Source organism: Ursus americanus, chromosome 18, assembly GCF_024610735.1.
Source record: "Ursus americanus isolate L20-20 chromosome 18, mUrsAme1.1.p, whole genome shotgun sequence".
Lineage (NCBI taxonomy): Eukaryota > Metazoa > Chordata > Mammalia > Carnivora > Ursidae > Ursus > Ursus americanus.
Window position 1 is genome coordinate 742,685 of NC_142144.1, and position 26,731 is coordinate 769,415.

General features: G+C 61.9%; 4 protein-coding genes across 6 annotated transcripts; 3 read left to right on the forward strand and 1 right to left on the reverse strand.

The window, feature by feature from the left end:
• The first annotated feature begins 6 nt into the window (after window positions 1-6).
• Window positions 7-1,542, forward strand: TMEM203 (transmembrane protein 203). Its single transcript, XM_087869168.1, has 2 exons — window positions 7-778; window positions 892-1,542. The coding sequence occupies exon 1, from the start codon at window positions 245-247 to the stop codon at window positions 653-655; it is 411 nt and encodes a 136-aa protein (XP_087725294.1). The 5' UTR covers window positions 7-244; the 3' UTR covers window positions 656-778; window positions 892-1,542.
• A 145-nt stretch (window positions 1,543-1,687) lies between these two features.
• TPRN (taperin) lies at window positions 1,688-12,295 on the forward strand. Of its 3 annotated transcripts, none has more exons than XM_087869157.1 (4): window positions 1,688-5,739; window positions 11,254-11,494; window positions 11,575-11,681; window positions 11,756-12,295. In XM_087869157.1, the coding sequence occupies exons 1-4, from the start codon at window positions 3,679-3,681 to the stop codon at window positions 11,849-11,851; spliced, it is 2,505 nt and encodes an 834-aa protein (XP_087725283.1). In that variant the 5' UTR covers window positions 1,688-3,678; the 3' UTR covers window positions 11,852-12,295. The 3 variants fall into 3 exon arrangements, with proteins under 3 accessions (XP_087725283.1, XP_045659676.2, XP_045659677.2); XM_045803720.2 differs by having other exon boundaries at window positions 11,764-12,295; XM_045803721.2 differs by having other exon boundaries at window positions 11,789-12,295.
• Window positions 12,296-13,646: 1,351 nt separating this feature from the next.
• Window positions 13,647-15,229, reverse strand: SSNA1 (SS nuclear autoantigen 1). Its single transcript, XM_045803728.2, has 3 exons — window positions 15,095-15,229; window positions 14,432-14,631; window positions 13,647-14,186 (listed from the first exon to the last, which is right to left on the reverse strand). The coding sequence occupies exons 1-3, from the start codon at window positions 15,144-15,146 to the stop codon at window positions 14,082-14,084; spliced, it is 357 nt and encodes a 118-aa protein (XP_045659684.1). The 5' UTR covers window positions 15,147-15,229; the 3' UTR covers window positions 13,647-14,081.
• ANAPC2 (anaphase promoting complex subunit 2) lies at window positions 15,182-26,674 on the forward strand. The gene is made up of 13 exons (XM_045803722.2): window positions 15,182-15,422; window positions 15,624-16,246; window positions 17,200-17,332; window positions 18,504-18,678; window positions 19,099-19,218; window positions 19,612-19,729; window positions 20,647-20,828; window positions 21,171-21,312; window positions 21,623-21,698; window positions 21,785-21,988; window positions 25,729-25,858; window positions 26,030-26,265; window positions 26,374-26,674. Exons 1-13 carry the CDS (start codon window positions 15,318-15,320, stop codon window positions 26,584-26,586), a joined length of 2,457 nt encoding a protein of 818 aa, XP_045659678.1. The 5' UTR covers window positions 15,182-15,317; the 3' UTR covers window positions 26,587-26,674.
• Window positions 26,675-26,731: the final 57 nt, after the last annotated feature.

Below are 26,731 nucleotides of genomic sequence, written 5' to 3' on the forward strand. Positions count from 1 at the left end.
GCCCTGCAGGGCATGGCGTCCGAGAGAGGCGGGCGTCCGCTACCGGCCAGTACTAGGTCCCGGGCCGGGGCCAGGGTATTAGCGGCACGCCACGGCCGAGGGCCGGGACGGGCGGAGCCGCTCGCTATCTGCCGCTCGCCGCAGCGGCGACGGCGGCAGGCGCCGGCAAGACCCGCGGGGAGAGGAGGAGCAACCCCGCCGGTGGGACGCTCGGCCGGGCCCCGGCCCGCGCTCAACCGGCGCGATGCTCTTCTCGCTCCGGGAGTTAGTGCAGTGGCTGGGCTTCGCCACCTTCGAGATCTTCGTGCACCTGCTGGCCCTGTTGGTGTTCTCCGTGCTGCTGGCACTGCGTGTGGACGGCCTGGCCCCTGGCCTTTCCTGGTGGAACGTGTTTGTGCCCTTTTTCGCCGCCGATGGGCTCAGCACCTATTTCACTACCATCGTGTCTGTGCGCCTCTTCCAGGATGGAGAGAAGCGGTTGGCCGTGCTCCGCCTCTTCTGGGTCCTCACGGTTCTTAGCCTCAAGTTTGTCTTCGAGATGTTACTGTGCCAGAAGCTGGTGGAACAGACTCGGGAGCTCTGGTTCGGCTTGATCACGTCTCCAGTCTTCATTCTCCTGCAGCTGCTCATGATCCGCGCCTGCCGGGTCAACTAAACTCAAAGAAAGGCCGGAGAGAGAACTCTGGATAGCTAGGATGCTGGACCTCACGCTGAGGTCCCACTTCTGCGGCACCAAAGGAGAAGTCTGGGTCTGAAAGCAAAGCCAGTTCCTGCCCTGGCGAGTGCAATTTTCTCTATACCAATCATGTCTAAAATTGTTCCCTCAGCAGGGCTAAAAAGAGCAGTCTTGATCCTTAAAATATATTTCTTGTTATTTCTTGCTTTGAATAGCTAATCCTGACTTGAGATGTTGAGAAGGACCCAGGCCAGACAGTGCAGAATTCCTCTGACAATTGGAAACTGCAAGTATGTAAAATGTCCTGATGGGCTCTGAGTCTTTTCATGGATCTTGGGAAAGTACTCCCCGTGCAGAGGCAGCAAAGCTGGACTCGGGGATTTCCTCTGCCCAGCAGCGCTAACCTAAGAGCTCACTGCCCCATCCATCCAGACAAGACTTACTTAGATGCTTGAGCTCTAAAAAGTGTAAACAAGCTTGTGTCTCCTCCCCTGAGCCATGGGGAGGATGGCCCTTTCTTCATTCCAGCCCAGGCAGACAGGAGTGTGTTGAGTAAGCATGATTGGGACCCTATATTTGGAGATCTGTCGCCTGAGAGAACTTTGCTTATAAAGCACTGCTTGGCTTCCTATCCCAGCCGATTGCGACTTTCCCACCACCTTGTGGCCAGCACTGTTAGCACACTTGAGACAGATTTGGGCCTCCCTAAGGGATCAGAGAGAGGAAAAACTTTGATGCTCGTAGGCACCGAGACCTGCAAATGGTCTTGGCCCACGTCCATTGGCCTGGGGCTTTAATTTAATGCCAGTCAGGTGCCAAATGAGAACATTTGCTGAGATAAAAATAAAATAAGAATGTTTTACTGAGATGTGCAGTGGTTGCCTGACTTCTTGAGGGTGAAATCAGGTGAATGCTGAGATGCCCCCCCCTCCCCCCGTGTCATGTAGCTGGTTACAAAGCTGACTGTGGGAGACTGGAATGCACTAGAGCTTCATTGGTGGATGGGGGCGTTCCATCGGAGAAGCCTGTCTTCCTGCCCGGGGAGCCAGGGTGAAGACAACATAGGGTAGGCTTGTGTTGAGGACCTGCTGAATAGTTTGTGTGACATCAGAGCCTTGTCTTCCTGCTGGTGTGTGGTCTTTATAGGCCTTGCTGTAGAGCAGGGGTCGGCAAAATATGGCCGAAGTCCTGTTTTGTACTCCCCATTAGCTGAGAGTGACTTTCACATTTTCAAAGGGTTCTAAAAACAAAGAACGTGTGACAGGAAGTGAATGTGGCTTGCAGTTGGCACTCTTGGTGTTTCGGGTCAGATCATTCTTTGACTGGGGGGGGAGGGGAGTGCTGTTCAGAGCACTGTAGAATGTTTAACAGCAACCCTGGCCTCTACTCACTTGGGACAAGAAGTGTCTCCATACTTTAACAGGTCTGGGAGACAAAACCGTCCCTGGTGAGAACTGCTAGTATAACCTATTTACTGTCCGGCCCTTCACAGAGCAGATTTGCAGACCTCTATTCCAGTGAAGTGGCTCCGTGACCCTCTGCCTAGAATGGGAGCTGCATTGCCTGAGAAATGCTTGTGTTGGAGACTGGTCTGGTTTGTCTTGCAGCTACAACAATGTTTTCTACCCAGGATCGGCATAATTTGTGTCAAAGTCAGATAGAACCTGAACATTGCCAGTGGGTTTTCTTTGTTTTATTTCTTATTTTTATTATTTAAAGTTTATTTATGTAATCTCTATAGCGCAGGTGGGACTTGAACTCAGGACGCCGAGATCAAGAGTTGCATGCCTCTCTGAGCCATCCAAGCACCCTGGGAGTGGGTTTTCTTTTAATGTTATTTTTAGGTTGCATGTTTTGTTGTAGCCTGTTTTATTCTGTAGTTCAGAATTGAGTGATTCTGTTGCTGTAGAAGGGATGAGCATAAGAAGGCTTAGTTTCCTTTGGAAAAGTGATTTGACCAGAGCCCTAAAAAGGAGACACTTGACTTCTGGGAGGCTGAAATCAGTTTGTTTTTTCGGCTTAGTAGAGCGGAAAGGAGTAAGTCAATGTTAAAGTAGTGATAGTGCAGACCACCATGGGACCTGGAAGCTGAGACGGGCACCCCAGGTTGAAACCTGCCCCCAGTCTCTGCAGAGCCCCAGGTGTCCTTGGAGCCCTGTCCCTGAAAGGTGGGTGCTGTAGCATGCAGTAGTGCCATTACTGAGCAGAGCTGAGTGCAGGAGAGGTGAGGGGAAGGCAGGTAACATCCTTCTGTGTCAGTACCCCTTAATCTCCCCATCTCCCCTTGGCTCCACTGGGCCTCGAAGTGTGGTGAGTGCTGGGAGTGAGCTTCTTCATGGCATGTGGGCAAGGAGGCTGTGCCCTTAAGGTCACAGGCATTCCTACTAGTCTTGGGATGGGGGAAGTTCAACAGATGAAAGAGTAGTGTGGGGAGGCAACAGGGTGGAATGCACAGCCCGGCGTTTGTGGCTCTCTGCATTGGAGAGCTTTCTCTGTGCCTCCTCACAGCTTCTGCACTCCTGTCCCTGCTTGGTGGGCTCTGGATGGCAAAGTGTGGGGTAGGGCTTCTCCGACTTGTGTGAGCAACAGAGTGAGTTCTGGGGGCTGGCAAAAGTTAGGGGTTCCTGAGAAGCAATTCCTCAGCACTGCGTGGGGCTCTGGCATTGGCATCTCCACTAAGTCCTGCAGAGGACCTAGGACCACAGGTGGGCAGTCCCTGAACCGGCGGGGACAGCTTTCCAGTCCTGGGCAGGCCCTTCTTCCGCTGCGTTCTGAGCGTGAGGAACAGGTGGACTGGGTGCTGGCAGTCCACGATGAGGAAGGACCGAGCCCAGCCAAGGTCACCCACCTAGCTGGGCCCAGGGGTCCGGCTGGGACTGCCCGCCTGGACCCACCCCCGCCGGGCTCCGCCCTCCGGCCGCGGAGGCCAATGGCACAGAGGCGGAAGTGGGGCCGCCAATGAGCGGCGAGGGGTCGGGGCGTGTCCAGAAGGACATTCCCCAATGGAAACCGGCTCCGGAGACGGGCGCTATCCAACTGGGCCCCCCGGGAAAGAGAGGTCAGGGACAGCAGTCTCCAATCAGCGCGGCCGGCCATTTTCCCCTGCTATAGGTGGGGGCGCGGGGCGGGTCCGAGCCGGCCCCTCACCAATAGACGGCGGCCGGGGGGCGTGGCTGCGGCGCGAAGGCCGGCTGCCGGCGGCGGCCGCAGTTCCCGGCGCGCGTTGGCTCCGGCGCCCGCTCCGCACCATGGCCGGCCTGGGGCGCCCGGGCCCGGGGCCCCGCGCCGCACTGCCCGCCTGGAAACGGGAGATCTTGGAACGGAAGCGGGCCAAGCTGGCCGCTTTGGGCGGGGGCGCGGCGCCTGAGACCGGGACCGAGGCGGGCGCGGCGGAGCCCTCGGAGCCGGCGGCCGAGCGGCTTGTGCTGGCGGAGAGCCTGGGCCCGCTGCGCGAGAACCCGTTCATGCGGCTCGAATCGGAGAGGCGGCGCGGGACGCGGCGCGGGGGGGGCGAGGGGTCGGCGGGGGCGCGGCCGGTGCAGCAGCTGCTGGAGCTGTACCGCCGCGTGCCCGGTGTGCGCACCATACACGCCGACAACATCCTCATCATCGAGTCGGCACCGGGCTTCCCGCCCGCCGGCCCCGGCCCGGGCCCTGGCTCGGCCGCCCGCATCCGCGCCGCTGAGGTGCTCGTGTACGAGGCGCCGCCGCCGCCCGGGCGTGTCAGCCGCCTGCTCCAGAAGTTCGACGCCCCGGCCGCGCCGGTCCGCCGCGGGAGCCCAGAGCGCGGCCGCACTCCGCCGCCGCAGCCACCGCCGGCTCCCGGCCCCGCCGCCCCGCGCGTGGGTGAGCGCGCCGCCTGCTTCGAGCTTGAGCGCCGTGGTACAGGCCCCGGGGCGCGGCTCAGCGACTTCCTGCAGAAGACCGGCAGCAACTCCTTCACCGTGCACCCCCGGGGCCTGCACTGCAGCGCTGGCCCTCGCCCGCTCCCCAACGAGCCTGCAGCCCCCGAGTCCCGAGCCGGCGCTGCCAACGGTCTTGCGGGCTCTGCACCTGGGCTGGGCGAGCGGAAGCCAAAGGTGGAGTCAGGGGAGCCCCCCGTCCACCCACCCCCCAGCCCCGGGACCCCCAGTGCCACTCCAGCCGCGTCCCTGGCCTTGCCTACACCCAACCCTGCCAATGCCACTCCCAGCCAGCGCCAGTGGGTCTCCGCGGCCACCAGCGCCAATGACTCCTTTGAGATACGGCCGGCCTCCAAGCCAGACGTGGATAGGATCCCTGCTGGGGACCTCCAGGCCCGGGCCCTGGCCAACCTCCGTGTGAACTCCCGAAACTCCTTCGTGTTCATCCCCAAACGCAAGGACTCTGGGGCCCCTCCTCCTGAAGTGAGGCAGGCCAGAGGGCTGCCAGAGAGAGAGGTTGACTGGGCCTCCCAACGCCTGGAGCTCGAAGCCCAACTGGTGCCTGGAAGGGATAGCGTGCCTGCCGGAGGGAGGAGCCCCTTGGGGGTCGAGGAGGGGGCCTGCCCCAGGCCAGCTACTGCCCTTGTGGACCAGGCTGTTAGGCGGCAGAGGCTGTCCTCACCGTCCCTGTATGCGTTGCCTGCTGCCGAAGCTAAGCCTGCCCAGGGCCTTGCGGTTCCCAGCTTGGCCAAGAACGGCAAGGTGCCTGGGAGGCCAGGGTTGCCTGTTACCTTCATTGATGAGGTGGACTCGGAGGATGAGGTCCCCCAAGAAGCCAAACCGCCCTGCTCTGGAGCTGGGGGGCCTCCTTGGTACCATCTGCACCCCACTGGGCCTGGGCACCCGTCAGGGCTCCAGCATCGAGGTGGCAACACCTTCACCGTGGTTCCCAAGAGAAAACCAGGGTCCCTGCAGGCCAACGGGGAGCCCGGGCCACAGGAGGCCGAGGATGAGGAGGCAGGCAGTTTGTCAGAGCCTCCTGCCACCCTGGGGACCACATTGAAGAAGCGCTATCCCACCGTGCATGAGATTGAGGTGATTGGCGGCTACCTGGCTCTAGAGAAGTCCTGCCTCACCAAGGCTGGCTCCTCGAGAAAGAAGGTCAGTAGGGGAAACAGGGGGGAGAGCCACTGTCTGGGAGGGAGAGAGGTGACGGGTCACAGAGCTGTGGGTTTAACATGTGCCTGCTTCCTAGGACACCTGGCTTGGCTGGAGGATGGCTTAAGGGATGACCTCTCTGTGGACCAGAGGAGACCCCAGACTGGGTGGCCATGCAAGCTCCAGGAGGGGCTGAGCTGGGGAGGAGGGATCCCTGGTCTGGGCTCCAGTAGAGCCCTAATGGTCCATAGGGGACAGCTTGCTTAAGGTGTACTTCGTAAGGCTGGTGGGGAGGTCAGTCCAGCCAGTACCATGGCTGCCTTTTGATTCCTGCGGCTACATCTGGAATTGGCGGGGGAGACCTGTCTCATCGTGGGTCCAGCTGGATGAATAGTTCCACACTGGCCCTGGCTGCTTGGTCTTCTGGAGTCCTGGCCTATGTGGGTCGCAGGTGCCAGGACAGAAGCGGGAAGGTGAAGGAGGCCTGTGATTTGGGTGTGGTCAGATCCCTACCTCACTGTCAGCCTAGGGGAACCATTCAGTCGGGGGCTGTCAGCTCCCCCAGAAGCATGCTGGCCTGGAGCCCAGCAGGACCTGGCTTCATGCGAGCGTTTCTTGAACTCCTAGTGTGTGCCAGGCCTGGGGTGTGATCCTGGAAGCAGTGTGGACTCTCCCCCTCACTGGGGAGGATGGGCCTCAGGCAGAGAGAGACCTGGCTGCAGGACCAGGAGCCCTGCTGGAGCCTTAATTCCCAGCTGCCCAGTGGCCTGGAACCCTCTGGGCCCAAGAAAACGTTCCTCAGATTCTTCCTGGTCATTCTAGCACCTGGGTCTGCCCCAGGGGCAAAGTCCAAAGCCAGCCCCACATGACCCCCATCAGCAGGCACGGGGCAGGTGTGCCTTCCCCTGGAACTGAGATGGCGCCTGGCAGGCTTCTCCATTGGCTCACCCTTAAGCTACGTTTGCCACTACCCTCAAGTCCTTGGGGCAATGGGGGTGGTGATGTGCTCTGTGTCACTGAAGCCCCCATCACTGGTGCCTGCCGGTTGTCTAATCACGTGAGCTGCCTCCTCCCTGTTTGCCGTGGGTTGGCCTTGCACTGCTCTTCCTCCATGTGTCCTCCCTCCTCCTTGGGTGGGGGCATTGGTGCTCCTGCCAGCTCCATCTGCTGGGACAGGCATCCACACCCACCTGCCTCGGTACTTCCGGTGGGCCCATCTTGCCTGCCTGACCTTGACTCACCCTCTCTTTAGTGCTACGGGCCACAACCCTCCCACCCTCACTCCTGCCCTTAGCCATGGTCGTCAGCCCCACCTCCCCGCTCCTGCTCCCTGACTGTTGACCCTGAACTGGGAGGCAGTCCCTTGCCATGCTGGACCCAGGAAGGGGAGGTGATAACAGCCCCCCTCTTTGTAGATGGGGAACCTGAGGGTGGTTGGAGGTCGTGGAGCTTGTGGGGCAGGAATTGAATGCTCATTTTCTGTTTCTAGAGCCCACTCATTCCTCCCCCAGTTGGGGAAAGCGCAGAGGGGGTCATTTGTGGCAGGGTTGGGGTGAGAAGGGCAGGAGGAAGTGATGGGAGGAAGCAGGCCCTGGCCCATAGTGGAGACCCGTTCGGACCAAGCTGGCCTGATCTCGATGCCAGCCTGAGGGCGTGGGGGGTCCAGATGGATGCCTGGCGAGGCCAAGTGGCCAGGCTAGAGCCCTGCCAGAGTAGCACAGTCTGCCGGGGTTGACTTTGGGCCTGTGAGCACTGCCCCACCCCCTGCACCAGCTGCCCTGCCCAGAAGAGCCAAAACTCCTGTTTCGTGGGGCAGAGGCATGGGGCCACCCAGGCCTTCAGAGCCGTCTGCTGGCTTGGGCTGTCCCCTCTGCTCCATTCCCTGGAGTTCCTCCTGACTGCAGCCCTGGGCGTTCCTCCTGCTATTCCTCCGGGGCCTGGGCTGCTGACCACTCCAGTCAGCCCGTGGTTTGGACCATTGTCCTGCTCTCCCCCCTCCCGACTGGGGACCTTGGGGCCCACTGCTCACCTTGGCCCCTGCATGGCTGGCTGACCAGGGTAGTGGTGGGAGGGGCTGGGGCCCTTCCCAGGCGGCAGGTGAGGTGTGGCTCCCCTGGGCAGTCTGCTCCTGAGCTGGCAGGTCATGTAGGGTGCCGTGCCCTTGCTGGGCCTCAGAGGGCTATAGCCCTGTCTGGGGCGGTGGGGGCCCGGCCGGACAGTGTACCTGGGAGGCCTGCCTGGGGGGACCCACTTGGTTGTCTCTTGGCAGAATTGCAGGTGTCCTGTCTATCCCTCCCCTGATGGCCAAGCAGGGGCTGGCCGCTGTGGAGCATGGTGGCCATGCCCCCTCTTGCTTCTGCCCCGGCCCCCAGGTCGTGCTTGGTGGGACTGTCCAGCGGCTCTGCTCACCCGCCTCCCACAGGGTTGTTGGGTTGGTGCTGTGGGCCTCTCCCCTTTGTGAGGTGCCACCTGGCCAGGCTCCTACACGTCTGGGGACTCCTTCCCCTCCCCTCCTTACCTGCTGGTTCTCTGCCCGGCCTGAGTGTGTCAGCGTCCCCAGAGCTCAATCTGTGACACCCTAGGCCATCTGCCCTCCCCTATGGTAAGCGCCACCCCAACACCCTGGTTTTCCTGGCCGGGTCGTGGCCCCCAACCTCGCTCCAGTCCTTAGAGCGGTGCTGCGGCTGCCTTCCGGAGCCAGCTTCCCCACTTGCTGTGCCGCACCCCCACCTCCCAGGCGTCCTGGCTGTGTTTTCTCTGCCCTCCTTTCTCACCCTTCCCACTCCCCCAGGGCTTCTGCGGGTGCCCCCTCCCCCCTGTGGGCTTTAGAAAGCCCGGAAGCCACTAAAGCAGGCTGGACCCTGCTCTGCTCAGCTTCCCCACTGGCGGAGGGTCTGCCCTGGGCTGGTGCTGCCCTTGATCTGGGGCAGCAGGAAGCAGCTGTGGGAGCTTTGGCGGAGGCTGTGCGGGGTGGTCCTGTTGTCCCCCAGAGTGCAGACTGAGTGGGGGATGGGAGGAGGCAGCTGTGTGCTGGGGAGCGAGAGCAGGGCGGGGCTCACCCAGAGCAGGGGCTGGTTGGACCCAGCTCCCCGACCAGAGTCCAGGTGGACGCCCTTCAGTAACCCAAGCTGGGTGTGCACAGGTAGGGCAGGGTGAGGGGGGCAAAGGGCCTGTGGGAGCTGGGAGGCGGGCCAAGCCAGGAACCACCTGCCAGCTACGCGTGGTTCCACGGGCAAAGTCCCCCTGCGCCAGCTTTGCACAGGTGCCAGCCCCTGGCCACGCCCGGCTTGCCTGCCCGGGGCTAGAGGCGGGCCCCTTCCCAGCAGCATTCGTCACAGGGTGTCCTGTGACTCAGAGACCTCACCCACAGGAGGCCTGGGAGCCCCACGAGGCTGTAGAGTGTGGAGACTGAAGGGGAGGTGGGATGTGACCCAAGCCCGGGGCTCCAGCTGGGTGCAGACAGTGGCCTGGGAGCACCGCCCCGCCCCTGCCTGGCCAGGCTGTGCCAGGCTCAGTGCCCGTGTGTGCCCAGCCCCCTCGGTCTCCCCGCTAGGAGCTGGTCATGTGGACTAATGAGGGCACACTAATCCGGCCGGGTCCTGGCAGCCAGCCCTTCCTGTGTCTTCAGTGGTGGGGGATGGGCCTGGAGGGCCCAGGGTCGTTGAGGACAATGCCGTGGACCCAGGGGTGTCAGGAAGCCCTGTTCACTGTGGGGCCTTGGGGCAGTGGGAGGCCCCTGGGTTGGCAATCGCATCCTGCCTTGGGCCTCTGCCCTGCTAGGCCTGGGTGGGCCGGGGGGGGGGGCAGCTGGAGGGCTGGGGCGGGCCTGTGTGGGGGCAGGGCAGGTAGAGGGATATCTCGCCTTCCACTGACAGGAGCAGATATTTGGCTCTTGGTTTTGGCTGACTGAGGGGGCCTGCCCCTGTCTACTCTTACATGTGACTGCTCGTATGTGCGGCCAGCTGGGACAAAGAGGATGGGGCGTGGGCCTGTGATTTGCCCAGCAGATGTCTGTGTGTGCGCCATGCTGAGATGGGGATGCCCACGGCCATGGGGGGCCATGTGGGGCCATGTGTGTGCACCTGTGGTTGTGGGAAGAGCGTGGTGGGGTGACAGGAGACACTGGACACTGTTGTTTCTGGACACTGGCTCAGCCTGGCATTGCCCCCCGAGGTCAGTGCCGGGGGTCCCTCTGCTGCCCAGGCTCCAAGTCCGGCTTTCCTGTGAGGCCCCTCCATGGCCTGCTGTCCCTGGGCCCCATGCTTCTTCGAGTGGGGGCCCAGCTCCTGACTCCGGCTCCTTCCAAGGGAGGAGGAGGAACTTGAGCTGGCTGCTGGCGTCCTGTGCTCAGGAGTTTAATGTTTCGAGCTCCCGTAGGGCTGCTCCCGTCCTCTGCAGGCTGGTGGCTCTCGTATTCATTACCAACCTGCCGGGCCTGGCTGAGCCCGGCTGAGCAAGCCCGGTGGGCCTGTGGCTCTTGTGGGGAGGGGAGTCCTGGGTCAGGGAGGGCGAGGGTCTGTCTGCAGTCCTGCTCATTCCTGACCCCACTTTCTCTCAGAACCAGCAGCCTGGCCTGGACTCCGAGGCCTTTGGGAGAGGAGGGCATTTGCTCAGGCATGAAATTCTGCAGCCTGCAGAGTGGACAGGGTGGACAGGGGCCAGATGGGTAGTCCGGGTGGGAGGAAAGGGTCACCACAACCCCCACGGGGAGCAGCTTTGCTCTTATTCTGACTCAGTCTGTAAATCAGGGTGATGGCCCTTGGTGCCCCCTTCCTGGGGCTTGGATGTGCCAGCTACCCTGCTTTATCACCGCGTGTGGACTCTGGGGCTTGGGTGTGCCTGGTCCTTGCTGAACAGCGGGGGTCCATGCTGAGCTGTGTGGGCATCATTCAGGTGGCTGGTGAGCCCTGATGTGAACTCAGTCCTGGAGAGAGGCCCCAGCCAACAGGAGCTGCTGGTAGCTGAGAAGGTAGGGCCTCCAAGTATGTGCCTGGCCCCCGAGGTACAGTTCACCTGGACCCTGCTCCTGCCACAGAGCTGCTAGGGAGGAAATGTGGCAGTGTTCCCCTGTGAAGGCACTCCTTCAACCCTGGGAGCTGCCATAGAAGCTTCTGGAGACCCTGAGACCTTGGGCTCCTGCTGCTGGCTACGATCTGGTCCCTGGGAGGGGTAGATTACTCGAGATGACTTGACCCTAAGCCTGGGGTGGGAAGTGGATAGGTGGGGCCTGGGATGCAGGTGTTTAGACACACTGGCCCTGGGTTGCCGTGGGCATCTGGAGCCAATCTTCTTGGGGTCCTTCTCGCCCGGGCCTACAGGGTATAAGTGAAGGAGTTGTCTCTGACGAGGGGCAGCCCTGCCTTTCAGCTCCTGAAGGATTGATGGCATGCTCTGCTACCTGCCCGGGCCTGACGACCTCCACCGTGTTCTTGGGGGTCACTGGGCCCAGCTCAGCCGGGCTGCAGGACTGCCGGCAGCCAGGCAGCAGGGCCCCGCTGATGTGCCTCCTGCCCGTAGATGAAGATCTCCTTCAACGACAAGCGCCTGCAGACCACGTTTGAGTACCCTCCTGAGAGCTCCCTGGTGCAGGAGGAGGAGGCCGAGGCCCAGGAGGAGGCGGAGGAGGAAGACGAGGAGGAGGAGGAGGAGTCCAGCTCAGATGGGGTGTTGGAGAAGCCCTTTGCGCTCTTCCTGCCCCGAGCCACTTTTGTAAACAGCGTGGGGCCTGAGAGCCCTCGCCTGCCGGACGGCAGCTCTGGTGAGTGCCCACCTGCTGGAATGGGTGGCCCAGTAGGTAAGCTGGGCCGCATGTCCACACTTGTGCCTCTTGGCCCGCAGGCCTGTCCAGCTACACTCCAAAGCACTCCGTGGCCTTTAATAAATGGCAGGAGCAGACGTTGGAGCAGACTCCGAGTGAGGTAGAGCCCGCACCAAAGGAGGTCATGGTGAGCAGGGGCGGGCCTAGGAGGGCGGACAAGGGACAGGGTGGGTGGGGTGGGTCTCTAACGCCTGGCTGAAGCCCATCAGCTCCCTCTGTGTCCCTCTCTCTCAGCTCACCCCTGCCGGTCAGAACGACCTCTCAGACTTCCGCAGTGAGCCAGCTCTCTATTTCTGACCCCAGCCCTGCAAGGATGGCCAAGGCTGAGCCCTGGGAGTCGGGCAGTGCCCAGGAGCCCTGCCTTCGTTCTGCACCCCCCTTCTGCCCTGCCAGGCTCTGCCCTGCCATATCTCACCCTCCCTTTCTGGGGCCTCACAACTGTACTGGTGCTCAGCCTGAGCCTAGAACACTGGGGGCTCCTGCCTCCCTTGGGGCTGTCTTGCTCTTCGGCCCTGATCTGGGGGCACTGCCTGTGGAGGACGCACAAGGTCCTGCTGGACACCATGCCCAGCACCTGTGTGATGTGTGTGAAGGGCTAGCTTGGCTGCCTATCCTCTGTCGAACTTCAAGCCGTTCCCACCCACCCCCCAACGGTAGACCTCAGCCCACCCCCTTTGTGATGAATGGCAAGTCTTTTCTTGCATTTGATGATGGACTCAATAAATAGCCCTGGACAAGGCCGCCTTTGCCTTCCTGTGTGGTCCTTGGCCTGAGAAGCAGGGAGCAGGGGTGGGGCTGGGGGACTCCCTTGAGGCCCTGGCTGCGGGGAGGAGGCTACAGTGGGAGCCTGGCTAGGACATCTGTGCCCAGGGATGGGGGTGGCTCTGTGTGGCACCCCCACACATTGCAGTCCTGGTGGTCCAGGTGTTTACTCTCGCAGCCCCAGTTGCCCTGCTTCCCATCCCAGCCACCCACTTGTCTGGGAGAGGGACTTTCCTGTGAGCACTTCTGGCCTTTGGGGCCGTCCCCTCCCATCCAGGTCTGACATAGTGGGAGCTGTGGTGGGAGGGGCAGTTTGGGCTTGCTCTCTGGGGTGTGGCACTCTGGCAGGATGGGAGAATCTTTGTTACTTAAAGGCCAAGCACTTGAGGGGACAAGGAGCAGGCAGGGGGTGGGAGAGCCTCCTGCCTGGCATAGAAAGCTACCCGACCCACAGGAGTCTGCAGTTAGATTGTAACAGGCTGACCACTTCCTTGGGGTCGGTGCTGGTGGCTGGCAGGAAAACCCAGCAGATCCCAAGCGGTAACAGGAGATGCAGAGCTGCCTGCTGGAGCTGGGGAGCTGGGAGCTGGGACTGTTCACAGTCCAGGCACAGAACACAAGTATATCCCTCCTGAGGAGTCAAGCCCATGGGAAACGCTGCTTGGCCAAGCCTGGGAAGGAGGGTATTTTTAGTGTGTGTTTCTGGGTGGGGTGGGCCCAGGTTCTTCCAGACCCTCTCAAACAATATATGCTTCCCAAACCTACTTAGCCCCTCCAAGCAGTAGCCGTAGGGACCCCTCGTAGGGACTGACAGGCCAGCAGAGACGGTCCCAGAGAAGACTCAGGATGGAGGACTGGGCCCAAGCAGCGTGGAAGGCTGGAAGTGGGCATGGTTGGTGTGACCATGGACGATGAGAAGCATGGAGCCATTGCGCCGAGCCAAGTTTAGAACCCTGGAGTGGGGGGGGGGCAGCCCTGTCTGCCCCCATGCCGAGGGGGCGTCTCCTTGGGCCAGGCCTTGTGCTGGTCATAGGGCACGGCACAGACCAGGACCAATAGGCAGACCACCTCCCGAAGGGTAGGCTAAGTGGAATTGGGGGAGAGGGGCTAGCAGCTCTGGTGGGGAGAAAGGGTGGATAACAAGGTCACAGGAGATGCTCAAGGGTACCCTCAACTCTGTCTTCAAAACCAGTAAGGCTTGTTATAGGAAAAGTCCATCCAGGCTTTCCTCTCCCAGGGAGGAGCCATACCACAGCTGGGCAGGAGCGCATATCGATTCTGGGGATGTCTGGCAGTCCCCCACTCAAAACAGAGACCCTAGGCAGTAACGTATCTTTACAAAGACAATCTTTATTGAAGTCATAGGCTACGGGGGCAAGCTCCAAGGTGGAGGGCCCCAGCCCCTCATCTACTCCCCTGGCCTGGGCACCAAGGTGAGCACACTGCCATGGTGCTGAGACTAGGGAGTAGGGCCTTTCTGGCAGCACAAGGGGATGTGGGGACCTCAGGCCCTGAGAAGTGACCCAGAGCCTGCCCTCCCCAAATCCTGGGTGAGTCCAAGGCTAGGACCCCCACCTGGTGGGCTGTACCCAGGGCTGTCCTCATCACCTGGGGTCGGTGGAGCTTGGCAATGGCCTCTTGGTACCCGAGACAGCGAAAGGAGGCAGCTGCTACCGTGAAGAGCAAAGACGCTCAAGAGATGGTCGGAGGCCCAGCCGCTGATCCGCCCAGTGGAGGCAGGCCCCTCCCGCCCGCAGCTGGTCGGTCAGCTGTCCTTGCCGCTGCTCTTCTGTTCTGAGGCTGTGGCCTTGGTCAGGTTCCCAGCTTCTCTCTTCAGCACACTGAGCAGAGTCTGCGAACTCTCCAGGATCTGGAGACAGACATGTGTGTTGGTTACTACCGTTCCACCATCAGGAACCTCCCACCATGGCAGCGCCAGCCCCTGGGGCAGAAGCACTGAGGAGAAGCCCCCTAGTGGAGGGTCGGACAAGGTCAGGAGGGCCCCCTTCCCCTCTGAGTCTAGCCCAAAGCCCCTTCCTCGCACCCTGGAAAGCCAGGCTAGGTTAGCTCCCGCCAGCGGGCATGCTGGGCCCCCCGAGGCGCCACGAGCCCCACCTTGAGATAGGCGGCCTCTGTCTCCGCGATGGTCCGGTCAAACTCGTTGCGAGAGGCAATCTTGCGCGCCAAGTTCTCATTGACTCGGGCCAGCTTCTCCGTCAGCTGCCTCACCTCATTCTGCAGGCGCTGCTTCTCTTCCTCCTCCTGTTGGATCTGCCGACCCAACTCCTCTCGCTTCTGGCACAACTCCTCGATGCCTGGGGTGGGGGGCGAGTGGAGGGCGGGCGCTGTGGACCCAGGGCAGGAAGGAGCGCAGCACTCCTCCCACTCTGGAACCCATCGCCTGCTAGGAGAGAAGCTTGCTGGAGGGCCCAGTACTGGCCCGGCCACCTTCCACCCGAGCCACCTTCCAGGGGTTCTAGGGTCCAGGAAAAGCCCCGCCCCAGACCGCCGGGCGTGCGCCTGGGAGGCAGTGCGCGCTCCAGCCGTCCGTCCTTGGCGCTCACTCAGCAGGCTCCTAGCGCCAGGTGTGTGCGGCACGGCGGCTGTGCGCCAGGCACGCCCGCACGGCCTCCGGCGCCGTCCGAACCGAGACCCCCACGCACGGACCGTGCACCCCACTCGGCCACGCGCAACGGGCCCGCTACCGCCTGGGCCGCAAGCCGGCGAGCCCCGCGCCCTCCCAGCCCGCCCGGCGGACTCCGCCGCGCGGTCGCTCACACTTGACCAGCTCGTTGTTGTAATTCTGCAGCGCCGCGCCCTGCTGGGTCATGGTCGCCGCTCCAGCCGCGACCACTCCAACCGCCGCTACCGCATCGCCGCTCGCGCCTGCGCGTTGCCTTCCGATAGCGCGCCCTCCCTTACGTCACCCCCGCGCGCCTCTCCTGTGCGTCATCGTCGCGCGCCGCGCCTAGTGGGTCTGGGAAGCTAGCGGGGCACACAGATGGCGGCGGCGGTGCGCGACGGCGACCCGGGGCCGACACAGGAGCTGTTGGTGGCCTGGAACACCGTGAGCACCGGGCTGGTGCCGCCGGCCGCTCTGGGACTGGTGAGACCCCGGAAGAGGGCAGTGGGCCCGCGCGGAGTTCCCGGGATCCGACCCTGGGGTTCGTTCGGCTCCCCGGGCAGCCCTTCCCTAGCGTCGGCCGCGGCTTCTCCTCGGCTCCTTCCTTTCCCCACTTGTCCCCGCCTGTCAGCCCCCTTCCCCCCTCCACTCTGCGTTCGCTCCTCACGGGCTTCTGCACTCCAGGCGTCCTCCCGGACCAGCGGTGCGGTGCCGCCGAAGGAGGAGGAGCTGCGGGCGGCGGTGGAGGTTTTGAGGGGCCACGGTCTGCATTCGGTCCTGGAGGAGTGGTTTGTAGAGGTGCTGCAGAACGACCTGCAGGCCAGCATCTCCCTCGAGTTCTGGAATACCATCTCGCAGCGTGAGAACTATGCAGACGAGCCTCAGTGCCTCCTGCTTCTCCTTGACGCTTTCGGCCTGTTGGAGAGCCGTCTGGATCCTTACCTGCATAGTCTAGAGCTGCTGGAGAAGTGGACTCGCCTGGGCTTGCTGATGGGCGCAGGCGCTCAGGGGCTGCGGGAAAAAGTCCACACCACGTTGCGGGGCGTCCTGTTCTTTTCCACTCCCAGAACCTTTCAGGAGATGATTCAGCGCCTTTACGGACGCTTTTTGAGAGTGTACATGCAGAGTAAGAGGAAGGGGGAAGGGGGCACAGACCCGGAACTGGAGGGGGAATTGGACAGCAGGTATGCCCGGCGGCGGTACTACCGGCTTCTGCAGAGCCCGCTGTGCGCGGGATGTGGCAGTGACAAGCAGCAGTGCTGGTGCCGCCAGGCCCTGGAGCAGTTTCACCAGCTCAGCCAGGTCCTGTGAGTACTCGCGCCTGCGTGGCTGTGGCCATGCCCCCGTTCTTCCTGACTCCCCATTACTGTCCTGGGTCAGCTGGCCTCTTCAGAGAGCTGGTGAGCTGGCTGGGGGTGGGGGGGGGCAGGCATGACAAAGGGAGGGTCCCCAGGATCTCTGTGCTGTGAACTTCTACTTCCTGTCCTGGACACAGGTGTGTGTCTGCTACTCACACTAGGTTTCACGCTTTGCGTACACTGAGATCCTAGGTGATTCCAAATTTCCTGGGCCATGTAAATTTCTGCTATGCCTTGTGTAGGTTTTCCAGGAAGGAGATGGCATTGATTCTCCCCTGTAGTTGCAAAAAAGTGGACTTAGCTTTTTTCATTCTTTCAGTACAAGCTGGGGATTAGGCCAACATGCTGCGCAAGCAGATTGCCTTTCCAGTCTTTTAAAGAGGAAAGGATTTTGTTGTTAAAGCCAGGTTCTGACTTACGGGCCTTTTGTCCTTTGTGGTTGTTTATAACGATTTTGTCCCGTTGAGTGAAGCAGCAGCCTCTCTGCCGTTAGGAAGGGAGTGGTCCTGTTGCCGGCAGGGGGCAAGGAGGCCCTGAATGGCTTCTGTTGGGTTTATCCCAGATGAAAGATACACAGAAATGTTCTTTCTCCTTTCCTTTTGAGTCCCTTTGCCGTTGTTGACCAGGGTTTGCACCGAAAGGCATACCTGGGGACATCTGTCCTCACGGGGCATATTTAGCTATGTTTCAGAGCCTTGTTTAGAAGAGGCTTTGGCCCTGAGAGCCACACCCACTGCTCACGTGGGGAAGGCCAGTGTCTTAACCCAGGCAGCAAGGCCAGCTGGGGAGGGCAGGTCTCTGTCCTCCCAGCAGCTTTTTCTTGAAGCTTTTGTTACTGAGGGCACTGGGTGTGGGGGAAAGGAGTATGGTCTGCGTGCTCCACAGGCAGGGCTCTCCTCCAGACACAGGCTCAGTCTGTTGGAGCGGGTCAGTGCCGAGGCTGTGACCACCACCCTGCACCAGGTGACCAGGGAGAGGATGGAGGACCGCTGCCGGGGCGAGTATGAGCGCTCCTTCCTGCGTGAGTTCCACAAGGTAAGGACAGCCCCTCGGGGCTGTAGAAGAGGTTTCTGGTGGGGCACCTGGGTGGCTCAGTCGGTTAAGCGTCTGCCTTCAGCTCAGGTCATGATCCCAGGGTCCTGGGATCGAGTCCTGCATCGGGTTCCCTGCTCAGCGGGGAGCCTGCTTCTCCCTCTCCCCACTGCTCATGCGCTCTCTCTCTTTCTCAAATAAATAAATAAAATCTTAAAAAAAAAAAAAAAAAAGAGGTTTCTGGCAAACCTGACCGCCTGGCTTTAGAAACAGCAAGAGTATGGAGACTTTGATGAACTAGGACCTGGCTGGTGGTCGAAGCTGTCCTGATGCTTGGTGAAGGCTGGCCCTTTCCAGCCTGCCCTGGTGACAGCGAGAAAGAGCCCGTGACGTGCTCATCGAGGTCTGTGCAGTCACTTGGCTAGAGGCAGTGCCAAGGTCTGGGGTGTCCCAGTGAGGGCTCTCAGGGCACCCATGCTATTGGGGGAATGGTCTGGGGCTCTGTTCTGGGCTCTCCAGAGTTGTGGAGGTGCTGGGTCCAACCACAGGGTACTGTCCAGCCTGCTCCTGTTTTTTTGCCTATACTCTTCCACTGTCTTCTGAGAACGCAGATTAGCTGTGATGGGGATTCAAAGCAGATGTCTGTACAACAGTGGTCTCAAATGGGTGTGAGCCCAGAGGCCTGGCTGGGGTACCTGTGTTGCCCCAGGTGGCAGGGCATCCAGATAGTGTCATCAGTGGCTCTATAATTTGTAGGGGAACGTATACATTCTGGGGTCCATGTGGCTGTGTTGCCTATAAAGGCGTGTGTGCTCAGAGGGTCCTTACATCTGTCTGCACGTGGCTAGTCAGGTGCAGGGCCCCCAGGGTGTGTCTGTCCATTGAGTCACAGGTGACCACTGTCTCCGTGCCCTGCATCAGGGCCACCGTTGCCAGAGATAAGCCTGGGCACTGATGCTCTTAGGGTGTGGGGCACACTGATGGAAGGCCTGGGGTGCCCCCTTCGGGCCTATTATCCTGCTGATTTCAGCGTGCTCCTAGTCCAGAGCAGGGGCTTTGGGGACTCCCCAGGGCTAGCCGCAGGGTCGGTAGCTGTGTGGCTTCTCCCAGCGTCTGCTCCATGTCAGGCTGGGGCTCAGTTCCTTCCCTCCCCAAACCTGTGCTCTTCCAACAGTGGATCGAGAGGGTGGTCGGCTGGCTGGGCAAGGTATTCCTGCAGGATGGCCCAGCCAGGCCCGCATCCCCCGAGGCTGGCAACACACTGCGTCGCTGGCGCTGCCACGTGCAGAGGTTCTTCTACCGAATCTACGCCAGCCTCCGCATCGAGGAGCTCTTCAGCATCATCCGAGGTTGGCCCCCTGCCCACTGGAGTAGCCCACCTTCCCTGGGTCTTTGCCCGGCAGATCTTGCAGGCCGTGAGGGGCACTTGGACTGTGGCGTCTTGAGCAGAGCGGGGCCCGTCAGCGTAGGCTGCCTCCTGCTCAGTGTCTGGGTCAGGGCAGGTGTGGCAGGGCAGCGGACAGTGCTTCTGTGTGTCCACACTCATGCTCTCAGTCTCATGTCCCTGCTCTGTCCTTCTGCACCACAGGGGGTTGCGGGCACAGGAGGGCGCAAGGATGACCTGCAGCACCTAGCAGGTGTTTCTCGGTGTTACTGAGTGGAGGTGCGGCTGCTCAGCTCTGGGTCCTGCCGACGTGTGTCCTTTTTTGCATGCACAGCATGTGCATGCCGGCACGTGTGCGCTGCAAGGGCTGGCACTCTTCCTACAGACTTCCCGGACTCCCGGCCAGCCATTGAGGACCTCAAGTACTGCCTGGAGAGGACTGACCAGAGGCAGCAGCTGCTCCTGTCCCTCAAGGCTGCCCTGGAGACGCGCCTCCTCCATCCAGGTGCCGAAGCTGCTGCCCGAGAGTCCAGTCTTCCTGCCCCAGGGCCTGTGTAGCGAGTGGGTTTGTGCAGTCCTTAGGAGGGCCAGGGCACTCCACTTCATTCTCCCCTGAAGGGAGGCGCGGGAAGTGAGGCCTGTGGCCTGGCGGCAGAGGGGTGCATCGACACTTCAGACAGACCACCCAGTAGTGGGGGGCTAGGATCGTGGAAAGTTCTGGGGAAAGCCCCCGAGAGTTGGGGGAGGAGGGGGCTGCTTCCTGCGTGTCACACTAGTATGCTGGGGACTGAGGGCACGGTGGCATCCGGAAGCCCACCTGGCCAGGGTGCAGCTGCTTGCTTGTGGAACCACCACTCCTGGGTGCTGTGGGGACTACCACCCTCCCTCCTGGCCGTAGGCGTGAACACATGCGATATCATCACCCTCTACATATCCGCCATCAAGGCCCTGCGTGTGCTAGACCCGTCCATGGTCATCCTGGAGGTGGCCTGTGAGCCCATTCGCCGCTACCTGAGGTGAGCGCCACAGGCAAGCCCCAGGGCGCGGCTCCGACTTGGGGCGCTTGGCTCCTGGCTCCTGGCTCCTTGTGTGCAGCCAAGTTCCCCCTGGGTCCTGGTGGCCCCCGGGACACCAGGGACGCTCTGTCTTGCCTGGCCAAGGCCCGGGCCCCTTCCTCTTGCTGGTGCCTGCTGCTGTACCTGTTGCCCAGTGTGCAGACCCTGGGGCCCCACTGTGCACCCCTGCCCCTGTCCCCTCCCAGCCCAGAGAGGCCCCAGCTCAGCTTTGCCTGGCTGGCCAGGCCCCCAGGCTAAGGAGGAGGAGGGGGAACCCTGGGCTCAGTCTTTCCCACAACGAGGACCAGGACTGTCAGGTGGTGTGTCGGAGAACGTGTTTGAGCAGGCGCCATGGCACAGCTGCCTCAGGACTGCGGAGCCTCGGGGCTGGGCCGAGCTGCCCTGAGTCCCGTCTCGTGCCTTTTGCTTGTGAAGGGCCTGGTCTTGGTTCTGTCTTATTCTTTAAGATTTATTTGTTTTGCAAGAGAGAGAGAGACTGCGTGCGTGCACCAGCAGGGGAGGGGCAGAGGGAGAGAGAGAAGCAGACCCCTGACCACCCCCCACCCAGGCTGAGCAGGGAACCTGACACGGGGCTTGATCCCAGGACCCCGGGATCGTGACCTGAGCCAAAAGCAGACGCTTCACCGACTGAGCCACCCAGTCCCCCCGGTTCTGTCTTATTATTTGAATCCTTGGTGTTCTCAGAAAATGGTGGGGTTTTGTTATTTTCGTGATCGTTATTCTCTTTCGAGACAAGGTCTGGTAGACGTAAGCATGTAGCCAGTGGGCACTCGCTGCCGCGGGTGAGGTGGGTGGTGCACGCTGGTGAGGCGCGCAGGGAGAGGTGTCATGAGGGCCAACAGTGCTCCCGTTGGCAGGACACGGGAGGACACGGTGCGGCAGATCGTGGCTGGGCTGACGGGGGACTCAGACGGGACAGGGGACTTGGCTGTTGAGCTGTCCAAGACAGATCCGGCGAGCCTGGAGACTGGTCAGGACAGCGAGGATGACTCTGGCGAGCCCGAGGACTGGGTCCCCGACCCCGTGGATGCTGACCCAGGTCAGTGCCCGCCAGCCCTGCCGGGCTCCAGATTGCGGGGGAGGCTCCAGTAAGGTAGGCGCTCTGGCCTAGAGTTTGTCTCCGCGCGAGCCCTGAGGCTTGAGGGGGTCAGCCATCCACGCCCAGCCCAGCCCGTTGCCTAGAACACCTCCGCTGGCTTGAGCGGCCCGTGGTGGCCTGTGTCCCCACCCCGGTTGCTAGAAGGGCAGATTTGCCGCCAGCCTGTGCACCACCCAGCCCACCCGCACCCTGGGATCTGAGCCTGGGCCTCACGCGCCTGGCAGGGCGGGCCCCGCCCGGGCACAGATGGTGCTCCCTCAGTGCCCCCCCCACGCTGTGCAGGGAAGTCCAGCTCCAAGCGGCGCTCCTCGGACATCATCAGCCTGCTGGTCAGCATCTACGGCAGCAAGGATCTCTTCATCAATGAGTACCGCTCGCTGCTGGCCGACCGCCTCCTGCACCAGTTCAGCTTCAGTCCTGAGCGGTGAGGCCCGTGAGCGGCCGCTGCGTGCCCTGCTTCGTGACGCCAAGCAGGAAGGGGCCTGTGCTCAGCCGTGGACCTGGGGTGGCCTTGCGGGGGCAGGGGGGCGGCCCAGGAGTTTGGGGAGCCAGGTGCCCGGGGACACCCAGGCCTCCGCTGAGATGGAGCAGGCCCAGGGTCTCCTGGCCTGGGGGTGTCCTTGCAGCCGTGGGGGCGGGTGCCTGTGCCGTGTCTCTGGGAGGCGTCGGGCACTCTGCTACAGCTGCTGTGGGGTGGGGGCGCGCCACACCCCCTCAGAGATGGATCTTTCCAGGGAGATCCGCAACGTGGAGCTGCTGAAGCTGCGCTTTGGCGAGGCTCCGATGCACTTCTGCGAGGTCATGCTGAAGGTGGGCACCCAGGGCTCCCTGCCCACCTGGCCCAGCCTCCCCTAGCCCGGTCCTGGGGCCTTGGAGACACCCATCTCTTCCCCTAGGACATGGCAGATTCCCGTCGCATCAATGCCAACATCCGTGAGGAGGACGAGAAGCGGCCCGCAGAGGAGCAGCCGCCTTTTGGGGTCTATGCTGTCATCCTGTCCAGCGAGTTCTGGCCGCCCTTCAAGGACGAGAAGCTAGAGGTTCCTGAGGACATCAGGGAGGCCCTCGAGGTCTACTGCAAGAAGTACGAGAAGCTGAAGGTACCGACCACACTTCCCTGTGGCAGGAGCCAGGGGGCAGGCGGCCCTTCCACCCATGTTGTGCGGCAGATGCCGGGGTGACCCGGCCCCGCGGTGCTCTCCAGACGCCTCTGCCTCTGCATTGGGGCCAGAGGGCGCGGCCCACGTTCTGTTTCGTTAGGAACCTGTGCATGTGTGCGCGTGGGTGCTTCCCCACACTGTACTAGCAGGGGGGCCGCATTGCTCATGCCCTCCCACCCTTCTGGGCTTCCTGTTCCACTGTCTACGCTCTGGTATCTCAGAACCAGGGCCTGGGGTGCCGGGCTTGTCCCAGGGAGCGCCAGGGAGCTGTGTTTGCTCTGTGGGTGTCTGCCTCTGGGACATCTCCAATTGCCCATGAGGTATTTGACTTCCAGGACCCTTCCCTGTCTCTGCCACTGCCCAGCTTGCTTCCCTAGAAGCTGCTTTCCCAGGCCCCAGGGCACTTGAGGACCAGGACTGTGCTGTCTGCTGTTGGAGCCCTGAGGGCCTAGGACTTGGGCAGGAGGAGAGAGAGGAGAGGGCTGTAGGACGTGTGGGGTGGTCCGGGTTTGGGAGTGCACATGGCAGGTGTGGGCAGGGATTGACGGCATGAAGAACCCTTCCTTGCAGGGATGGCTCCGTGGAGACGTGTCTGGAGAGAGTGGGGAGCTAGGGTGCCCATCCTAGGTTTCTGGGGATTGGTGAAGCAGGTTCTGGGGCATTCGGTCTGATAAGTGGGTTGTGGGACTTGAGGGGTCTCTGGGTTCCTGAGCAGAGGAGGAGTATGGTGGGTGTCTGGGGAGCCAAGCCTGAGCCCTGGGAGCATCTGGAACACCTCCAGAGATGAGCCAGCAGCCAGGGCTTGAGGAGCCCTCAGGATGGAGCTCTGGGAGGGAGACCAGTGGGCTGGGGTATGGAGGAGTTGGGGGAGGGCAGCAGAGCCAGGTAGTGGGAGGGACAGTGGGTTCTCCAAGTTTGCTGTTCTAGGCCAGGGAAGCTAATTCTGGAAGGAGGAGGGCTCCTTTCCAGAGACGGGCAAGGGCAGGAGCGAGGCAGGGGATTCTGGAGTAGGAAGGCAGAACAGGGCAGGGCCATATTCCGGGGCAGCACTGCACAAGGCTGCGAGGGTCTGTGTGGTTGTCACTGGCCCCGCTGGGCTATTGGACCACCCTGTGGTTTCTGCTCCTGACTGTGGTGAGGTGCTGGCTCTAGAGCCTGCCCACGGTGCACCCCACCTCTCCCTGGTTGAGGACATCTGTGTGCTCACTGCCTTCTCCCTGCCCCGTCTGTCTGCCTTGTTGACATGCAGCCACTGCCAGGAGAGGCCCCACAACCTCCCACCAGGGTCTTGCCATGGGTCCCGGGATGGCTGAGCCACGTCCTTCTGCTCAGGCCTGATGCACCTGACGTGGTGGCCACGTGTCAGCCTGCTTTGTCTTAACTGCAGCTGGACACTGGAGTGGCAGGGGCAGTCCCCCGCACTGTGCTGGAGGTCAGGCCTGTGGCCACAGTGTCTCTGCCTCCCACCAATGCAACTCTTGGCCCGAGAATCATGCTGGACACGTGTGGGTGGTCGCGCAGGCTGCAGAATACCCTCACCTGTGCTTTCTGCTGCTGGGCCTGGCATCTGGCCCGCTGCCGGCTGGAGTGGTGGCTGTAAGGTCACGGCCTTGGAGCCAGAGGGCTCCTGCTCTACTGGTTGTGACCTGGGCAAGCTGTGGGTTCTGCTTCCATTTTCTGTCTGCAAAGTGGGGTTCACTATTGTCTCCCCCTTTAGAGCTGAGGGGTTGTTGAAAGACTCTTAGCACTTGGCGCAGAGGGGCTATGTCAGTGTCCTGGGGTTGCCGGAACAAAGTACCACGGATGGGACTTAAGACCGCACAGATTCATTGTCTCAGTTCCAGCAGCTAAAAGTCCGCAATTGACTTATGGATCGTAGGGCTGCCCTCTCTCTGGAGGCTCCGGAGGAGGGTTCTTCCTGCCTCTTCCAGCTTCTGGTGTCTCCGGGCGTCATGTGACTTTTGGCCACATCAGTCAGTTTCTGGCTGTGTTGTCGCATGGCATTTTTCCCCGTGTCTCTCTCTGTCCAAATTTCTTCTTAGAGGACACCAGCTGTACTGGGTGAAGACTCACTTTATTCCAGAGTGAGCTCATTGGAACAAATTGAATGTGTGATGGCCTGATTTCCAAATAAGCTTACGTCCTGAGTTAGTAGGGGTAGGAGTTCAGCATCTTTTTGAGGGACACAATTCAACGTACAACAGTCCATCCTCCGGCCCCCTGGAATTCATGGCCTTTCCACATGCAAAACACAAGCAACATCCCCAGAAGTCTTTACCCTTCCGGCACTGACTCCCAAGTTCGCAGCAACCCCAGAGCTCAGCATCTAAGTAGCATCTGAATTGGGGAAGAGCGAGACCGTGCTGCTCCTTCTGGGCTGGGTTCCTCTCCAGCTGCGAACCTGGGAGAGCGGACAGGGAGTTGCTGCTTCCAAAGTGCGTTTGTGGGAAGGTGTAGGGCCGAGTCTGCATTCCAAGAGGAAGACTTCCAAAGGAAGGAAGGGGTCACAGGCTCCAAGGAAGTCCGAGAGCCAGTGGAAGAACTCGTGTGACCTCATAGCTGTGTTTCCAGCCTGCCGGCCAGGCCTCTGCCCCACACCCCTGCGCGCAGAGCCAGCCTCTCACGTGGCTCCCGCTCCCTCTCGCTTTCAGTGCAGGCTGTTGTAAAATTCTCCGGAACCTTGTCCACTCTCACGCGCCCCCTTCCTGGACAGCCGTCTCTGTCCTGGCTCTTCTGGGCTACCGGTCAGCTCTAGTGCCCTCTGGGCTCTGTCTCGAGCGCACAGGGAGCCCCGTCCAGGCTGGCGGTGCCGGCGGCTCCCCTGCATGGTTTAGGCTCGCGCACTACCGTGAGGCCGCACTCCCGCGCTTCCTCAGTCTGTCGTACTCACACGGGGCTGTGCCACTGCCTGGCGGGGTTGCACGTCCTCCAGTTTGACACCTCACCAGTGTGGCTTTCCTGGCCACGTTCCTGCCAACAGTCTCTTCAGGGCAGTCCAGGCCTTTATAAGCTGTGGCTCACATGCTCCCAGCCTCTGCCCCCACCCAGCTACGTGGACTCCCACACTCCTGGTCTTTGCTAAGCAGCACCCCCCACCGGGACCAGAATGGATGCCTTTCTTGTGGCTCTGCTGTAACAAAGTGCCACAGCAGGGTCCTCCCTGCAAAAACAGGCTTCTCCATTCTGCAGGGCAGCGTGGAGACCGGGGTGTCAGCACCGCTGTGGGATGGTCCTGCCCCCCACCTCAGCATCAGGGGAGGGGTTTCGCAGGCCTTGCTTGGTGTCTCTTGGCTTGTGGCTGCGTCCTGCAGTTTCTGCCTCTGTCCTCATGCTGCCCGTCCCCCCCAACGAGGATGCTGTTCCGTCAGGGCCCCCTGTACTCCAGATGACCTCATCTTAACTGGCCCCACCTGCAGCAACCCTGTCTCCAGCTCCGGTCACACTCCAGGGTCCTGGGGCTTAGGATATGGATGTGTTTCTCGGAGACCACGAGTCTGTCAGCAGCCCTCACTGCGTGTTCAGTGCTCACTGTTACACCGAGCTCGTGGGAGCCGGAGCCCCTGTCCTGTCCTCCTCCTGCTGCTGATGGCCTGGTGGGGGCGGGTCAGGGAGCCCTCCCCTCACCTGGCGCCAGGCAGCGGAGCCTCCGGGCCTCCTGTGCTGACTCTGGCTGTCCCCAGGCCATGCGGACCCTCAGCTGGAAGCACACCCTGGGCCTGGTGACCATGGATGTGGAGCTGGCCGACCGCACCCTGTCTGTGGCCGTGACTCCCGTGCAGGCAGTGGTCTTGCTGTACTTCCAGGACCAAGGTGAGCCCACTGACCCCTAGCCGGCCTGCCCCAGCCATGCCCCCCGGGGGCCCATGCCAGCCCACTGGGGGCCTGCTGACCTCCGGGCAGTCGGGTGGGGCCGACGAGGCGGGGGAGGCAGGGAGGCTTGGCCTCGCCGCTTGTGTGCAGTGCTGCTGGCCGCCCCCACAGCCAGCTGGACCCTGGAGGAGCTGAGCAAGGTGGTGAAGATGCCCGTGGCGCTGCTGCGGCGGCGGATGTCCGTGTGGCTGCAGCAGGGCGTGCTGCGGGAGGAGCCCGCCGGGACCTTCTCCGTGGTGGAGGAGGAGCGGCCGCAGGACCGCGACAGCATGGTGCTCATCGACAGTGACGAGGAGAGCGACTCGGGCATGGCCTCCCAGGCCGACCAGAAGGAGGAGGAGCTGCTGGTGCGGTGGCGCGGGGCGGGGGGGGGGGGGGGCGGCCCGGCGGGGGCTCTGGTGAGGCGGCAGCCAGGCAGGTGGTGCCTGACCGCGGCCCGGCCCCTGTGCCCGCAGCTGTTCTGGACGTACATCCAGGCCATGCTGACCAACCTGGAGAGCCTGTCGCTGGAGCGTATCTACAGCATGCTGCGTATGTTTGTGGTGACCGGCCCCGCGCTGGCCGAGATCGACCTGCAGGAGCTCCAGGGCTTCCTGCAGAAGAAGGTGCGCGACCAGCAGCTCGTCTACGCGGCCGGCGTCTACCGCCTGCCCAAGAGCTGCAGCTGACGCGCCCCGGGCCTTCCCTGCACCCCCCACGCACCTGCCCTTGCCCTGCCCCCAGAGTACAGAGTAAAGCAAGTGGTTCTCCAGCCTGTCCCTGTCCTGCTGGCTTGCTGGGCCCATCGTGAATTTGGGGTCCAGGTGCTCCCTC

What these genes read in the sequence shown, in the direction of transcription:
- TMEM203 (XM_087869168.1), top strand. Translation starts at nt 245, where the DNA reads ATGCTCTTCTCGCTCCGGGAGTTAGTGCAGTGGCTGGGCTTCGCCACC.
- TPRN (XM_087869157.1), top strand. Translation starts at nt 3,679, where the DNA reads ATGGAAACCGGCTCCGGAGACGGGCGCTATCCAACTGGGCCCCCCGGG. An exon ending in CTGGCTCCTCGAGAAAGAAG is followed by an intron (nt 5,740 to 11,253) that starts GTCAGTAGGGGA and finishes TCCTGCCCGTAG; the next exon opens with ATGAAGATCTCCTTCAACGA. An exon ending in CCTGCCGGACGGCAGCTCTG is followed by an intron (nt 11,495 to 11,574) that starts GTGAGTGCCCAC and finishes CTTGGCCCGCAG; the next exon opens with GCCTGTCCAGCTACACTCCA.
- SSNA1 (XM_045803728.2), bottom strand. Translation starts at nt 15,146, where the DNA reads ATGACCCAGCAGGGCGCGGCGCTGCAGAATTACAACAACGAGCTGGTC. An exon ending in CAACAACGAGCTGGTCAAGT is followed by an intron (nt 14,632 to 15,094) that starts GTGAGCGACCGC and finishes CCCCCACCCCAG; the next exon opens with GCATCGAGGAGTTGTGCCAG. An exon ending in CAGAGGCCGCCTATCTCAAG is followed by an intron (nt 14,187 to 14,431) that starts GTGGGGCTCGTG and finishes GTCTGTCTCCAG; the next exon opens with ATCCTGGAGAGTTCGCAGAC.
- ANAPC2 (XM_045803722.2), top strand. Translation starts at nt 15,318, where the DNA reads ATGGCGGCGGCGGTGCGCGACGGCGACCCGGGGCCGACACAGGAGCTG. An exon ending in GCTCTTCAGCATCATCCGAG is followed by an intron (nt 18,679 to 19,098) that starts GTTGGCCCCCTG and finishes CTCTTCCTACAG; the next exon opens with ACTTCCCGGACTCCCGGCCA. An exon ending in TCTGCGAGGTCATGCTGAAG is followed by an intron (nt 21,699 to 21,784) that starts GTGGGCACCCAG and finishes CTCTTCCCCTAG; the next exon opens with GACATGGCAGATTCCCGTCG.